The sequence below is a fragment of the Heteronotia binoei genome, chromosome 10 (assembly GCF_032191835.1).
Source record: "Heteronotia binoei isolate CCM8104 ecotype False Entrance Well chromosome 10, APGP_CSIRO_Hbin_v1, whole genome shotgun sequence".
In the NCBI taxonomy this organism is placed as follows: Eukaryota; Metazoa; Chordata; class Lepidosauria; order Squamata; family Gekkonidae; genus Heteronotia; species Heteronotia binoei.
The window spans coordinates 59,687,741-59,704,756 of record NC_083232.1 but is presented as its reverse complement, the minus strand read 5'-3'; the positions used below and the strand labels follow the sequence as shown (position 1 = coordinate 59,704,756).

Here is a 17,016-nt window from a genome sequence, read left to right as displayed (position 1 = left end):
GGAGCTGGTTGGCCCCCTTTTCCTCAAAGACATTGGCAAAGTCTGTGTAGACCAGGGGAAGTAGAGGACCAGCCACTGGGGCGGCGGCGGCCAGGGTGGCCGACCAGGCCTGGTGAGGACAAGGGTCCTTGAAGCTCAGCTTTCCCTGTGCCCAGCTCACAAGGGGGTTGTGCTCTACAAGCTAAGAGAGTCCCAGAATGAGGGGAAAGTGGGGCATGCGAGCTACTTCAAATTGTACTTGCTCGTAATGGTGATGGATCTGGAGTGTGACTGGGTGGGTCTCCCAGACTGGAGCAGAGGAGATGCCCATCGATGGCTTCGACCAGGGTGGGGATGTCTGTCCTGCACCAGAATCTGGTGTTGCTTCACAAAGGCCACGTCGATGAAGCAGCGGGCGGCCCTGGAGTCGACCATGGCATAGACGAACAGCCAGCGCCCGTCTGGCAAGCCGAGTGTGACCAGTACGAGAAACGGGCCCCGATCAGTAACTTAGGGTTCAGGGGACCCAGCTAGGTGCCCCAAGTTGGGGGATCCACTCAGACTTCGGGCTGGTCTTTTACTGGCGGCGGTGGCACAGTACTGGACTGGGTGCGCTTGGCAGGACAGCCGGAAGAGAAGTGCCCCGGCCCTCTTCAGTACATGCAGAGATTCTGTGAGCAGCGCCATGCTTTTTCCTCGAGTGAGCCGTGGTCATGCAGCCCTGAGTTGCTCAGGTCGTCAGTCCTGGGGCTGGTGTGCCTTGGGGTTGGCACCGTCGCTGGGCAGCGAGGCAGCTGAGAGGGACGGACGCTGCTGCGCGCTTGGCAGTTTTCCAGGCGGCCATTGATGCAGATACACAGCGTGATCAGGCCTTGCAGCATGGCTGGTCAGTCTACTCATGCCAGCTCATCAAGGACTTTGTCAGCAAGCCCCTCCATATACTGGTCCATGAGGGCAGCCTCGTTCCAGGCCAGGTCTTGGGCCAGAAGCTTGAACTCAGTGGAGTACTGGGAAACCGAATCTCTACCCTGCTTCAGGGTCCGGATCTTCCAATTGGCGGTGGCTGCTTGCTGGGGGTTAGCAAAAGCTACCGCCATATGATCCAGGAAGTTATGGTAGTTACTCAGCAGGGGTGATGGGGCTATAAGCAAGGGGGTAGCCCATTTAGCTGCCTGCCCCTTTAAGAGGCTGACAAAGAAGCATACCTTGGTCTTGTCATTGGGGAAGTATCTGGCACATACGGTAATTCAATATACAGTTTGCACTGTGCCAGGAAGTCAGGAAACTCCTCCACCTTCCCAGTGAACTTCTCTGGGGGAAGCACTGGGCATTTGGGTGGGGCAACAACAGCAGCTTGGAGCTGCTGCTATTGCAGATGAGCCACCATTTGGGTGAGGTGCTGTACCTGCGTAAGCAAGGCTGCTAGCTGCCCAGAGCCTCTGCTTGCCTCCTCATCCATCTTGTGGAGTGAGTGTGTAGGTGGAAGCAATCTGTCACGTTCTCAGGATGCAGGCAGGCAGGAGTCCAAAGCCAGTCCAAGATCAAAGTCCAGGAAGTCAAGTAGGAGCCAGGTCACCAATGCAGAATCATAAACCAGAATCAGAAGTCAATGTCCAAAAGGTCGGGGTGCCAAGGAAATCAAACAGGTCAGGATCAGGAAGGAGCGTGGATGCAAGCCAGAGAATAGACTTGTTGCTTCCACAAGGTTACCAGGTCCTGGGTGGGAGCTCAATCAGCCTGCTCCCTGGGTGGCAGTGACGCTGCTAGAACTCAGCTGCTGAGAGATCTGAAGCATCGGCGTGCCTCATGTCTTCGCTCTGAAAGTTCTTTCTGGAGCCTGCTTAGAACTCTTCAGATGGGAGGAGGAGAGCTTGGAGGAGATTGATCATCAACAGCTGACACTGGTGCCTGGAGATCGTCAACAGCTGACACTGGTGCTGGAAGAGTGATTGATGGGCCAGCTGCTGTTTGTTCAGCTGAGGAACTGGCTGGCAACTCTTCCAGATCTGTTAACCCTTCCAGCTCCTCCTCGTCAGGGCTCATGACACTGTTCTGGTAAGACCTCACCTAGAGAATTCAGTTTTGGGCACTACATTTTAAAAAGGATATATACAAGCTGAAATGGGTCCAGAGGAGGGCAATGAAGATGGTGAGGGGTCTGCAGACCAAGTCCTATGAGGAAAGGTTGAAGGAGTTGGGCATGTTTAGCCTGGAGAGGAGGCTGCTGAAATGTGATATGATCACCATCTTCAAATACTTGAAGGGCTGTCATATAAAGGATGGTGCAGAATTGTTTTCTGTGGCCCCAGAAGGTAGGACCAGAACCAATGGGTTAAAATTAAATCAAAAGAGTTTCCGGCTCAACATTAGGAAAAACTTCCTGACATTTAGAGTGGTTCCTCAGTGGAACAGGCTTTCTCAGGAAGAGGAAGGCTCTGCTTCCATGGAGGTTTTTAAACAGAGGCTGGATGGCCATCTGACAGCAATGCGGATCCCGTGAATTTGGAGGGGGGGCGGTATTTGTGAGTTTCCTGCATTGTGCAAGGGGTTGGACTAGATGTCCTTGGAGGTCCCTTCTAACACTATGATTCTAAGATCTATGAGGGGAAATTGCTGGAATGGACAGGAGAAGAAACATGCAAGTTTTCACATATGTACTGCTGTTCTTTGGCTAGAACAAAGAATAAAGAGGATAAATTTCTAATCAAAAAGCTAATTACAGTAAAGCAAGTGACAAAACAAACTATGAAGGTTCCCATAAATGAATCACCTTAAAAAAGGTTGGCTAATCATGTGTCATGGAGTGCCTTGGTGAAAATTAATTCTGCCTGCAGCCCTACAATTTCAAGTTTCTAACCCTTCTTCATAAATAAACATTTTTGCTAACATCTTAATGTCACTGTTTTTATTTGTAAACATTTGTCTACACATAATTACTATACTTATGTATTACTCGTTACGTTGTGATCATAGTAATCATAGCTCTCCAGAAACCCAGATGTTTATTTTAAAGAGATATAGTAGCACAATTGGTAATAAACATCTAGGACTAGTACATGAGTAAAGTTGAGCTTGGAAGGGGCTTGATTTCATCTGAACACAAGAAGGCAACATATACTGTCAGCCCATAGGTATATCAAGGTCACTGTTGGATTCTCTAACAGGCAACAGTTGCCCAGGTTCTTGGGTATAGGTCCTTTTTACCTGGTGACTCCTTGGCTTCAACCTGAGACCTTCAGCATGCAAAGCAGATATTCTACCACTGATCCCCTCCCAATCTGTGAATCTTATAGTATTTCTAGCCCTTGGCCAACATCTAGTCAACAAAAATAAATAGCCAACATGCAGTGTTAAAATATTTGCCCCAAAATATATTAATCCCATGTAAATTAAATGTGACCAAGGTTCTGGGTCTTTCCCTTGCAGCGGTTAGGAATATAAATTATCAGGAAGCATAAAAGCTGATCAGGATGAGGGTGATTGATCTTGATCAAGCCAGCACACTAACCCAGACAATATGTGTATGTTCCACCTTTGCACTAGAGATCCCTCCCCTTATGACCCTCCCTTTGTACCTGGAATTTCTCACAATTGCTACTCCCACGCACACTTTTATACTTACCAGGGTTGTATATCCTGCTGATAGAAGAACTGAAAGGATGTTTTGCCAAACTCTCATACTCAGACTGCATATTTTGCTATGTATATGGTGTGATAGAGACGCTGGAGCTTTTACTATTCTGCAATCTATGGATAGTCTCCAGTACTGTTTGGATTATTCTTATTCTGTTGAAATATCAACTTTCTGTTGAGCCCTGGGTGGTATCTCCATTGTAAGCAGATTTTGATTCAGAAATAACTCAATTTGTTACAAAAAAGGTGGTCTATTTAAAAACACCACTAAAATGAGATTTGCTTTGCTGGCCAGAAGAGAAATGACGGGTTCTCCCATTTTTACTATTGAAAGGGTTACAGATTTTATCTAATGTGTTTAAGACCTTTGCATATGAGATAAGTTCAGAAGAAAATCTGCTTGTTTCATAGATTACAGCAAAGCTTTTGACTTTGTGGATCATGAAAAGCTATGGTTGGTTTTAAAAGAAATGGGTGTGCCACAACATCTGATTGTTTTGATGTGCAACATATGCTCTGGACTAGAGAATGTAGTTAAACAGAATGGCTTCCAATTGGCATAGGTGTCGCATAAGGATGTATGTATCTTCAGTCTATATGCAGAACATAAGGAAAGCTGAATTAGATTTAGATGAAGGTAGAGTGAAAATGATGAAAAGAATATCAACAATCTGATATATACAGATGACACCACATTACTGCCAGAAAATAGTGAAAACATGAAACAAACTACTGATGCAGGTTAAAGCAGAAAGTGCCAAGGCAGGATTACAGCTGAAGATCAAGGAGACAGAAGTAAACAATAGTAGGGAAATACAGGACTTTAAGGTTGACGATGAAGAAACTGAAATTGTTCAAGATTACTCTTGGCTCCATCTATCCCTTGGCTGCATCATCAACTACCTTCCAATGTTACCTAAGCAAGATGGGAAACAGGTCCTGCTGTCCTGCAGTAACACCAGAAGGTGAACCACTGGGCAAATAATCTTTTTAATAGATAAACATGATGATTAAATAGAAAATATCAAAGAACACCATGTAGATAACAGATTTTAGACAGCAATGCATTTTAATATTTAGTAATGAAAATAAAATGGTACATTTTCATCCCCCCTCTACAACAGTTCCTGTGCTTTTTTGTTCAGGAAAATATTTCCAATGAGTTGTTTATTTCAGGTAAGCAGAGTGTTACTGTAGAAATTATTGTGAGGTTTTTTTAAAATGTATTTTGTTCTGCAGTAAAAATTATTTGTTATATGGGGGCTAGCCTGCTGCTGGCATAGAAAGTGTAAAGATTCCTTAAACACTAGAAAATTAGCATGTTAAACTTTGTGGCAGGGACCACCAAATATAGAAACCGGATATTGCAGAAGAATGGGAACATTAGATCCTCTATTCTTGCTCATAATAAGCTTGTGTGAATGATGTGAGAGGAAAAATAAATTTTGTTCTGTAATTTACATGAATAATGAGAAGGTGCACATGGCCTATGTTTTGTGCATAGCTCGGCCTTTTTATGCCCTTCCATTTTGGCATGTAACAATGGTTCTAAATTAAACTAATAAGACAACAATGTTTATTTTTCAAATACCTTAGTAGGAAATGTGCTTCCCTAGTTACTCAACTCTATTGCATTTGTGCAATTAACATATGTTGCCTCATCTCCCTTTAATAGGTAGAAAGCCCCAACCTGTTCCCAAACACTGGGATCTCTCTCTCTCTCCTCTTTCCCAGAGCAACCCAGCTCCCTTTATTATCTACCCCTCGTGCAGCTAACACAGAGGTCTGCTGGAGTCAGGAAACTCAATACTTCTTTCCCTTATTTGTTGCCACCATTTAGTTAATTAAATCCACTGGCCACAGCCATCAAAGTTGGAGAGGTATTCTCCCTGAAATACTAGACATCCAGTCAACAGGGTTTAAGCAGAGAAAAACAGAGTCAACAGGGTTTAAGCAGAAAAAAACAAAGTCAATTTTTATTTACAACTACAACAACATGAGATGACTCAAACACAGCAATTCATTAAAGCAAAGTTTGAGTCCAGTGTCACCTTTTAGACCAACAAAGTTTTATTCAAAGTTTTATTCAAGGTATAAGAAGAAGAAGATATTGGATTTATATCCTGCCCTCCACTCCAAAGAGTCTAAGAGCGGCTCACAATCTCCTTTACCTTCCTCCCCCACAACAGACACACTGTGAGGAGGGTGGGGCTGGAGAGGGCCCTCACAGCAGCTGCCCTTTCAAAGACAACCTCTGCCAGAGCTATGGCTGACCCAAGGCCATTCCAGCAGGTGCAAGTGGAGGAGTGGGAAATCAAACCCGGTTCTTGCAGATAAGAGTCCGCACACTTAACCACTACACCAAACATGTTCACGAACTTGCTGCCCACCCTCTACCTATGTATGGACTGGTAATTGCCATTCCATTGTACCCAAAGAAGTGTGTATGCACATAAAAATTATACCTTGAATAAAAATTTGTTGGTCTTAAAAATACTCTTGGACTCAAACTTTGTTCTGGTACTGCACACCAACATGACTACTCACCTGATTACAGCAATTAATTGTCCCTAATAATTGAACTTAGGATCCCAGGTCACTCCAGCAGTCACACAATACAAAGTGTCAGTCCTCAGAGGTCAGCTGTAACAAAGGATGCTCCCTTCACAGACTTAGAATTCATTTTCCAGACTGACTGCTCTTCCCCTTCACTTCTTTCCCTGTCTTCAGCTGTCAGTTTGCCCCAACATTCAGTCAGCTTCCATTGAAAGGGATGGGAATTATTTGGAAAGCCCACCTCAGCAGGATCTGCTAGTCTCTTGGGGGCTTTCTTACTTTAGAGCCACAGGTCTTAAACTATATAAGGGACTATCATAAGGAGATGCAAGAAGTTCATACCCTGTTTGTGTGCATCTTCTCTGGGCCAGAAAATTGCCAGTCTGTTCCACCTAGGAAACTATTACTGCTAGTCACAGCTATTTCACACATGCACACACCACTCACATCCTAATGTATAAATCAGAGGCCTTCAACCGTTTTAAGGATCATTGATTTGGAATTCTGACACAGTGTGCTGAGCATTACCACAAAATGGCTGCTTCAAAAGGTGGAGCCAACCACAAAATGTCAGGGGGTAAGATTATGATTAATTCTAAACTTTTTCAACATTTCAGGCAGAAATTCTGTTTAACAGAATGCCTTTTATGATGAATGTATGATTTTAAAATATTTTCTTCCATGCTCACAGCTTATCTTCAGTTACACAGTGAGGATCCTTTTATTGTGGTGGCAGCTGCTCCCAAAGAATTAAAAAAAAAAAAATCTGCATAGCCAGTAATATCTTTAGTGGCCAATCAGAAGTCTTGCTGGATAAAAGCCCCATTTTACCATGCCCACTTTCTAAAAGCACTTTGCAGGCAAGGCGTTGATAAGTGTCACCAGGTTGAAGACCTTTGATATAGATAATGTCTGCTGGAGAAGGTGCAAGATTTTTGCCAGTGCTGTGAGGCAGGACTGGAACCAACCTTGTATATAGATATAATTGTCAGAATGAGGCATTGTAGCACTTGCTTGTACTTCTATTTGATTTGGAAGACTCAGTAAAACCAGGTTTGGAAACAAAGAAAGTTTATAACAACCTGTGTAATCGTGCTGCATTTTAAACCACAAAAAGCATACTGTGTTCCTAGCTCTGACTCAGACTACAGAAAACAGAAATATGTCATAATTATAGCTCTGTAAAAATTCTGTGATGCGAGTGATTTTTTTTTTAAAGAAAAAATTCTATAAACATAGATATGTATGGCTCCCATTCTTGTGCAAGCAAGTAGATGTATTTTCAAAGTTTTACCTTATTAGAGGTGCAGTGGTACATAGCACGGAATAATTGTTTAAAAATACATCTCAACTTGTATTGTGGATGAGGTGACCTACAGTTATTACTTTGTCATAATCCATTTTTTTCTGGTTAAAACAATTTTATTTAGTAACATATGGTAATAATATCCAATACTAATAACATAAAAAGAAAAACACTCTATACCTGTCCCATACATTACTCAATTTTAGCCTCCCCTCCCCCCATATCAAGATTCCCGCCGGTGTCAATTACTTAAAATACTAATAAAAAAAGGTAACCTTATCACTTAAAGAATTTCCTTAAAAAAGAAAACTACATATCATCCTGCAAGAGAGTAAACAAAACCTATATAAACCAACTGAGTTATTTTAGTCCATTTTCATCATTCAATTATTATCAAAAATCACCCAATATCCCTTTATTTTCCATTCTTTTTCCACATATATTCTGAACTTCTCATACTCCATTTTAAAACTCTCCAACATAGTCTTTTAAAATTCTTGTAAGTTTATCCATTTCACTCCAGGACATAACTTTTAAAATCCAGTCCCATTTTTCTGGTAATTTATCTTGCTTCCACAACTGCGCTTACAATGTCCTAGCAGCTGAAAGTAAGTACCAAATTATTGTTCCGTCTTGTTTTGGAAAATTTTCCATTTCTTATCCCAATAAAAAAGTTTCTGGAGTTTTCTTGAACTCATATCCCTAAATTTTTGAAATCTCTTGTTGAATCATTTGCCAAAACTGTTTTGCTTTTTCACAAGTCCACCTCATATGATAGAAAGAACCCTCGTGTTTTTTTACATTTCCAACATAGATCTGACACCTTATTGTTCATTTTTGTTAGTTTTTTGGGTGTCATATACCATCTGTACATCATTTTAAAACAATTTTCTTTAATATTATAGCATGTCAATATCTTCATAGAGTTCTTCCATAAGTATTCCCATGATTCCATTTGTATTTCTTTATATTAATTGCCCACTTTATCATTTGTGATTTTACTACTTCATCTACTGTAGACCATTTCAATAGTAATTTATATATTCTTGAAATTAACTTATCATTATCTCCAAGCAGAACTTTTTCCAGCTCAGTTCGCTCTTTTCTTATTCCTTCATTTTTAATATCTTTTTCCACCAAGCTCTTAATTTGTTGCATTTGAAACCAATCATATTTGTTATTTAATTCTTCAGCCATTTTTAATTCTATCTTACCACCTTGTATTTTTAGCAGTTGACTATACGGTAACCACTTTTCTTCAACCATCACAGGAGATAGTTTTATTACTTCTGTTGGCACAATCCACAACAGCTTCGTTTCATCTCCATATTTTTTATATTTTATCCACGTATTTAACAAATTTCTTCATATAGTGATGACAGAAAAAACCATCCATAATACATATATGTGTGCCAACCAAATATATTTCCATGTCCTTCCAATACTAAAAGTTTTTTATTTAATAATGTCACCCATTATTTTACCCATACCAAACATATTGCTTCGTGGTATAACTTTAAATCTGGTAATTGAAATCCTCCTCTTTCTTTTGCATCTATTAAAATTTTCATTTTGATTCTTGGTTTCTTCCCGGCCCATACAAATTCTGAAATTTTCCTTTGCCATTTCTTAAATTGTTTACTGTCCTTCACTATTGGGATTGTTTAAAACAAATACATAATTCTTGGTAGAATGTTCATTTTGATTGTGGCTATTCTGCCTAACAATGATAGATTGAGCTTGTTCCACTTTAACATATCTTCATCAATTTTACGCCAAAGCTTTTCATAGTTGTTTTTATATAAATCAATATTTTTCATTGTAATTTCCACACCTAGATATTTTACTTTAGAAGTAATTTCACATTCTGTTAGACTTTGTAATTCTTTTTGTTTAGCAATTGACATATTTTTACATAAGATTTTCAATTTGTCTTTATTTATATAAAATCCCACCAGTTCTCCTTATTCTTGTATTTTACAAAGCAACAATGGTGTTACGCATCAGATTTTCATTAATAAACATTACATCATCTGCAAATGCTCTATATTTATATGAAAAACCTATCAATTTCAAACCTTCTATTTCTTTGTCTTCTTGAATTTGCATCAGCAAGATTTCTAAAGTCATTACGAATAACAATGGAGAAAGAGGGCAGCCTTGTCTTGTTCCTTTGCTAATTATCATATTTTCTGTCAAATCTGCATTTACACAAAGTCTTGCATGTTATTCAGTATATATCACCTTCACCATTCTTATAAAATTTTCTCCCAATCTCAATTTTTCAATTACCACAAACATAAAGTCCCAGTTCACATTATCAAAAGCTTTCTCTGCATCTGCAAAGAATAATGCAACCTCTTTTTCTGGATGTCTTTCGTAGTACTCTACAATATCTACAACAGTTCTCATATTGTCTCTTATTTGTCTCCTAGGAAGAAATCCTGCTTGCTAGTATTCGTGTATATATTTTATAGTCATTATTTAACAATGAAATTGGTCTATAATTTTTTACATTTGTGGCATCTCTATCTTCTTTTGAAATCAATGAAATTACTGCTTCCTTCCATGTATTTGGTATTTTCCCCTCCATTCTTATAATGTTCATCAATTTTTGAAGTTTGGGTACTAACTCCTCCTTGAGGACTTTAAAAAACTTTACTGTATATCCAACTGGACCGGGTACCTTTCCCATTTTCATTGAATTTATTGCTGCTTCAATCTCACATTTTTCTATTGGTTCATTCAGGACCTTCACCATATTTTCTGTAATGGGATTTACATTAACTTTTTGTAAATATACTTCCATCTTTTCTTTATTTATTTTTAAACCTTTAAACAATTTGGCGTAGTAGTTAAAAAATTCTCTTTTAATTCTTTCTTGATCCACAATCTCTTTTCCTCCAACTATTATTTTATTAATAATTTTATTCTCCCGCTTTTTTTTTTCATTTGCCAAGCCAAATATTTTCCAGGTTTATTTGCTTCTTTAAAGGATTTCTGTTGCAGTCTTTTCAAATTCCATTCCAATTCTTTATTTAATAAATGTCTCATTTGTGTTTGTAATATTGTAATCTCCCTCTTGATTTTCTTCTTCCCAGGTCTAATTCTGTTTCCTTTTTCTTTATTTCATTTTGAATGTCCAACATTTGTTTTTCTTTTGTTCTTTTATCTTTATTATTTAATGTAATCAAGATACCTCTCTCATCACTGCTTTATATGCATCCCATACCATTTGAAATTCAATGTCCTCATTATCGTTTATTTGAAAGAAGTCTTTAGATTCTTTTTCTAGAGATGCCACTATTTCTTTATTCTGTAGTAAGTCCTCATTTAACTCTCCACCTCCTCATCTTTTTAACTGGCTTAGTTAACTACATTAATGGATTATGATCTGCTCCTACCTTGGGCAGAATCTCTATTTTTTTTGTTATGAGACCCAAATTTTTTGTACTCCACAACATGTCAGTTCTTGAAAAAGTGTTGTGTCTTGCTGAAAAAAAAGTATAGTCCCGCACATCAGGGTTAAACTTCCTCCATATATCCTCCAAACTTTCTTGTTTAATTAATTCAAAAAATGACTTTGGCAATTTTCCTTATTATTTTTTTTCCCCAGATCTGTCCAGTATATTTTTAACTGTACCATTAAAATCTCCCATTATCATGATTTGTTCATATGCCACTTGATCAAGCTGTTGCATAATGTCTTTAAAGAAAGAATCTTTTGCTCCATTTGTGCATACACTCCCAATAGCAACGCTTTTTTTTCATTCAACATTATTTCCACTGCTATGCATCTGCCTTCATCATCTTTAAAGATCAATTTTGGATTCAATTCTTGTTTAATATAAAAAAGCATGCCTTTTTTTCTGTTTAGCCAACGAAAAAAATTCCAATCCTAGTTGTTTGTTCCACAAAATTTATAAACCTTCTGTTTTATATGTACTTCTTGTAAACAAATTATATTACAGTTTTGTTTCTTAATCCAATGAAATGTTGCCTTTTTTTGTGGTGAATTATTCCGTTTACATTCCAAGATATTAATTTGTAATCCATCATGATTCTTTACTTTATTCTGTAACCCCAAATTCTTTATGCTCTTCAAAAAACCTTACTAGTTCTTGAGTGCTTGTAATTGTAATCCTGTTTCCTTGATGTTCAAAACTCAAACCTCCTGGTAATATCCATCTGTACCTTGTTTCATTGTCTCATAGCTTGTCTGTTAATTTTTTTGTATAGTCTTCTGTCAGTTATAACCTTCCTTGGCAGCTCTTTCATTATTCTTATTCTGCTGTCTTCAACCATTAGTCTTTTTCAAAGTTTTTGCTCATAATCTTTCCAACCATATCTCGTGTCACAAACCTTATCACCACATCTCTTGGTAATTTATTCTTCTTAGCATAGAATGAGTTCACCCTGTATTCTCATAATCCATTTTTTAATTTGATTCAGCGGTTAAAGATTTCAGAGATATCTGGAGTTCTAAATGCATGGGAGGTACATTCTATAAATGAGCTTCCCAGAAGTAATACCTCCCCTTTTTTTGATCAGTACAGAGATCTTGGAAGTTGACGTTGCACCCTTTTTAGTTATTTCAAAATGGTTTTGCTTCCTTGTGTTTTCATGTCTGCTAGCAAGCCTTTCTAACAATGTTTGACATAGAGTGCTAAGTAGCAGTGTTGTAGTTATTCTTCAGCTGTTCACTTAGATTGTTTTTGTCAAACTAATAAGTTTTATTTTCAAACCTAGTGTATTTTGGTCAAAAGGTCCTAAATTCTTCTTTAGCTGATACTTCTATTTCTTGCCAATTATAGAAACTGATATCCAAAAGCTTTACATGACTTACTGTCAGTTCTTAGCTCACAAACATAACAATCACATATGCAGCTGCATAACAATCCCTGGATTAGTAGAGTGAGCAGCCAGCTAGCCACTGGGGCTTTGCCATGCCCCCAACAGCCCTCATTTACCCCTGAAGAAGCCCATGCCACCCTTTCTCCATTTATGTGATTTTGTGCAGTGGGTGGCTTGCTGGCCTTTTGTTTGGGGGGGGGGGGTGGCACAGAAGAGCCCCAGGCAAGCGAGACCTGCTTGGGCTGGCTGGATCTCTAGCCAGTCCTAACAGGCCTTGTTCGCTCAGGGCTCTCCTTTCCTGCATCGGGTTGCTTTTGGTGGGGGGGGGCATATCCTAATGAGTTATGCTAATGAGCTCCACCACCTATTTTTCTACAAAACGACCCCAGACCTTTCCATTTGCTTGATCTCATCTAAATTTAGAATTCTATGCAAATACAAATGAAAGTTGATTTGTTTGTCGCCTTCACAGTGGACAACTCTGGTCTGTTACCCGGTAGAAAAATAGCAGCTAACCCTTCATCTCTTTGAGATGAGTCCTCCCGAACCAGAGACATTTCATCTCCTGTCGGCTTTCCCCCCATCTTCTTCGCATTTCTCTGGACTAGAGCTAAAGACTAGAATCATCTTTCCCAGGCCTCAGATTCACAAGAGCGTGGTTCCTGAACCTTTCTGAGGGTTCCTCCCCACCTACCTTGTCTATTGAATAGTAGGTGCAGCTGCATAACAATCCCTGGATTAGTAGAGTGGGCAGCCAGCTAGCCACTGGGGCTTTGCCATGCCCCCAACAGCCCTCATTTACCCCTGAAGAAGCCCATGCCACCCTTTCTCCATTTATGTGATTTTGTGCAGTGGGTGGCTTGCTGGCCTTTTGTTTGGGGGGGGGGGGTGGCACAGAAGAGCCCCAGGCAAGCGAGACCTGCTTGGGCTGGCTGGATCTCTAGCCAGTCCCAACAGGCCTTGTTCGCTCAGGGCTCTCCTTTCCTGCATCGGGTTGCTTTTGGTGGGGGGGGGCATATCCTAATGAGTTATGCTAATGAGCTCCACCACCTATTTTTCTACAAAACGACCCCAGACCTTTCCATTTGCTTGATCTCATCTAAATTTAGAATTCTATGCAAATACAAATGAAAGTTGATTTGTTTGTCGCCTTCACAGTGGACAACTCTGGTCTGTTACGCGGTAGAAAAATAGCAGCTAACCCTTCATCTCTTTGAGACGAGTCCTCCCGAACCAGAGACATTTCATCTCCTGTCGGCTTTCCCCCCATCTTCTTCGCATTTCTCTGGACTAGAGCTAAAGACTAGAATCATCTTTCCCAGGCCTCAGATTCACAAGAGCGTGGTTCCTGAACCTTTCTGAGGGTTCCTCCCCACCTACCTTGTCTATTGAATAGTAGGTGCAGCTGCATAACAATCCCTGGATTAGTAGAGTGGGCAGCCAGCTAGCCACTGGGGCTTTGCCATGCCCCCAACAGCCCTCATTTACCCCTGAAGAAGCCCATGCCACCCTTTCTCCATTTATGTGATTTTGTGCAGTGGGTGGCTTGCTGGCCTTTTGTTTGGGGGGGGGGGTGGCACAGAAGAGCCCCAGGCAAGCGAGACCTGCTTGGGCTGGCTGGATCTCTAGCCAGTCCTAACAGGCCTTGTTCGCTCAGGGCTCTCCTTTCCTGCATCGGGTTGCTTTTGGTGGGGGGGGCATATCCTAATGAGTTATGCTAATGAGCTCCACCACCTATTTTTCTACAAAACGACCCCAGACCTTTCCATTTGCTTGATCTCATCTAAATTTAGAATTCTATGCAAATACAAATGAAAGTTGATTTTTTAAAAAAGATCTGACCATCAAAATGTGTGTGTGTGGCATTAGAAATACTCTGCTGTCCTATTTCCACAGAATTTGTGAGGCCAATGGAAAAGCATTAGAAGTATGCAGGGTAAGTTAGTAAGCTGACAGCTTAATAGCTAAGAAAGCTGTAGTCAATTTAATGCCACTGAATAGTGAATACCAAATATAACACACTTTACATTCACATCCATCTGTACATTGTAACAAAGCACAGATGATGGATAATCTGGCAAAGATGAAGAATAAGTGTCATAATATCTGGTGCAGACTCAAAACATGTGGTGACCTTACAATTTAATGTATGAAATGAATGCAGACATAGAAAGGGATTAAGATATTTTAGAGCTGAGACAGAAAATCCAAATGACATTCCCTCACCACTACCCTGTGATTTAAAATAGTCATAACAACACACAGTTTTCTGTGCTCTAGTAGTACCCTGAAGTATGCCTGTTGACATGGGCAGCTTCATAAATGCCTTTTGGTGGAGCAAGCCCCTGCAAACATTTCTCAGGTGAGTATCTCTGTAAACTGATGTATCTCATTGATCAAAGGGGTTCTATGAACCAAAAAGTTGTGTAGAGGATGTTCTAGTTGAATTATCCTGAAAAGCTGACAGAAAGCAGTAAAGAATTCATATGTTGGTGGTGTGGATACACGTGTAAGAAGTTGGAGAAAATTGACTATGCCATCCTAAACAGAGTTACATCTTCTCAGTCCATTGAAGTCAATAGTCTTAGAAGTGCGTGACTCTGCTTAGGATTGTCCTAAGACTAATGGTATCAAATTTTTTGGATGATGTTGCATTAAAGAATCTGCTGGATCATTGTCAGCTACGGTGAAAATAGGAGAAACAGTACAGATTTGATAGAAGGTTTTTAGCTTTTTGTATGAAAACCATATCCACTTATCAATTTGGAAAGTAGTGTTATAAATCCTTGTGAGTTTTTGGTGTGTCAGTGTTGTTATATTATTGTTAAGCAAGGCTTTTAAATATTTCCTTCTTAATTTCAGGAAGAAGAACTGGAGACCCAAATTTCATTTCTCCAAGGACAACTGAATGAATTGGAGGCCATGTGCAAGTACTGTGCAAAGATGATGAACACACATCTGGGTAAAAAGAATTTCTATATGTTAAGAGAGAGCAATCCTTAGCAGGTCTACTCAGGAGACTATTCAGGTCTATTCAATGGAGCTTAATCCCAGGAAAGCATTTCTTCCAAACAACAAAATATAACTTCAATGTTACATTTGTTTTAATACAATGATACTATCTTTAACTAAACAGACAAACATCTTTCTCTAAGAAGTTACTTAAAGGTATCAAGTCTAATTTCATTCCAGTTTTTTTATCGCTTTGCCCTGTTGTCATGCCACTAGTTTTATCATTTTTAATATATCATAGACCGTTTTCACACACAGCTTACCTGGTTACAGGAAGTACCGCGGCTTTTGCGTACAAACGTAAACTGAGTTTTAGCGGTTTATGTTTGCTACGCAAAAGCTGCGGCACTTCCTGTAACTTTGGCACAGAAATCCGACCAGACGCTGCGGAGGGAACAGGATTGTGACTGCGAGGTGAGCTGTGTGCAAAAACGGTCATAGATTTTTATCAGTCATTCCCCTTTAATTGGTAGAGTTGTTTTTTCAGTGTCTCACATAAACTGTGTGTGCAGTTGTTATAAGATTGTATCTTCAAATATCTTTGGCACAATTCTTACATAATTTAAAAAAGAAATATTTCTGGTTTTAATGGTATTCATCTCTTCCAGATTCCTTCTACCACATTTTGTGTCATTTCCCAAAAACATTTTGCCCAACAGCAGGTCCACCACATGTGAATGAGATTTGATGTGTTTCCTGTACAGAAGTAGCATTCCCTTAGTATCTGCCTTTTCATTTTTTATAATCTACAGAGCCATAAATACCAATGATTTACATTTTAAAGCAAGTCTCCCTAAGCTTAGTGGGAAATATATGTTATATATAGGGGTATGCAAAAAAGAAATAAACATAGTTTCAGTTTGTGTCCATTGCACCTCCGTCCCCACAAATTTGGTATTTCTGAAAACTACTAAATCCCAATATCAGAATGGTATTTGGATCCAGGATTTTTCAGAAATCCCACTTTTTTTTCAGCTCCAATAGACATGAGAAGAAAAATGCTGAATTTTTTAAAAAGCCAGCCGAACCCTGGGGCTGGCTTGGCTTCTCCTACAGCTGTTGGGTCTTCTTGCAGTGCAGAGTTCTTAGCTCCTGTTGCCCCAGCTGATCCTCTCTTGCAGCTCAGAGCTGTAAAAGAGGATCAGCTGGGGCAGCAGGAACTGAGAGGTCCATGCCACCTTGACTGGAACTGGTTTGTCTTCAGTATATCTTAATATACCAGAATAAAAGCAAAAACAAAACATTCCATTTCTATACAGGCTCAGCTATACCGGTAGCAAATCAGACTCTCTGAATCTGTATTTGACTTAAATCATACCCAATAATTACCCCAAAATATTGGTAAGATATTTTCTGGGTACTTTTTGGCTCAGTTTATGCCAAATGCACACCTGTAGTTATATATATATATATATATAAGTCCAATTTTTCATCACTTAATGCATCTACTAAATCCTTATGCCATTCATATTTATAACTCACATTAACTGGGATATTTAATTCAATCGTACTTCTTAGATGTTGTTAAATAGGGCCTTCCACTTATTATTAAGAGTTCATATTCAGACAACACTTTTCTTCTTGAAACTGCTAAGTCCAAGAAAGAAACTGGAAGGCTGAACAATTGGAATGATTAGATTGGAATTTGAATCTAAAGGTTTTTTTAATATAGAGGA

General features: G+C 39.5%; 1 protein-coding gene across 1 annotated transcript in view; it reads left to right on the top strand.

Moving 5' to 3' along the window:
- TBC1D5 (TBC1 domain family member 5) overlaps positions 1–17,016 on the top strand; it is a 533,564-nt gene that overhangs the window by 488,018 nt on the left and 28,530 nt on the right. The window contains exon 20 of the mRNA XM_060248746.1: positions 15,191–15,290. Within this exon, the coding sequence (XP_060104729.1) occupies positions 15,191–15,290 (100 nt within the window). The remainder of the gene's footprint in view (positions 1–15,190; positions 15,291–17,016) is intronic.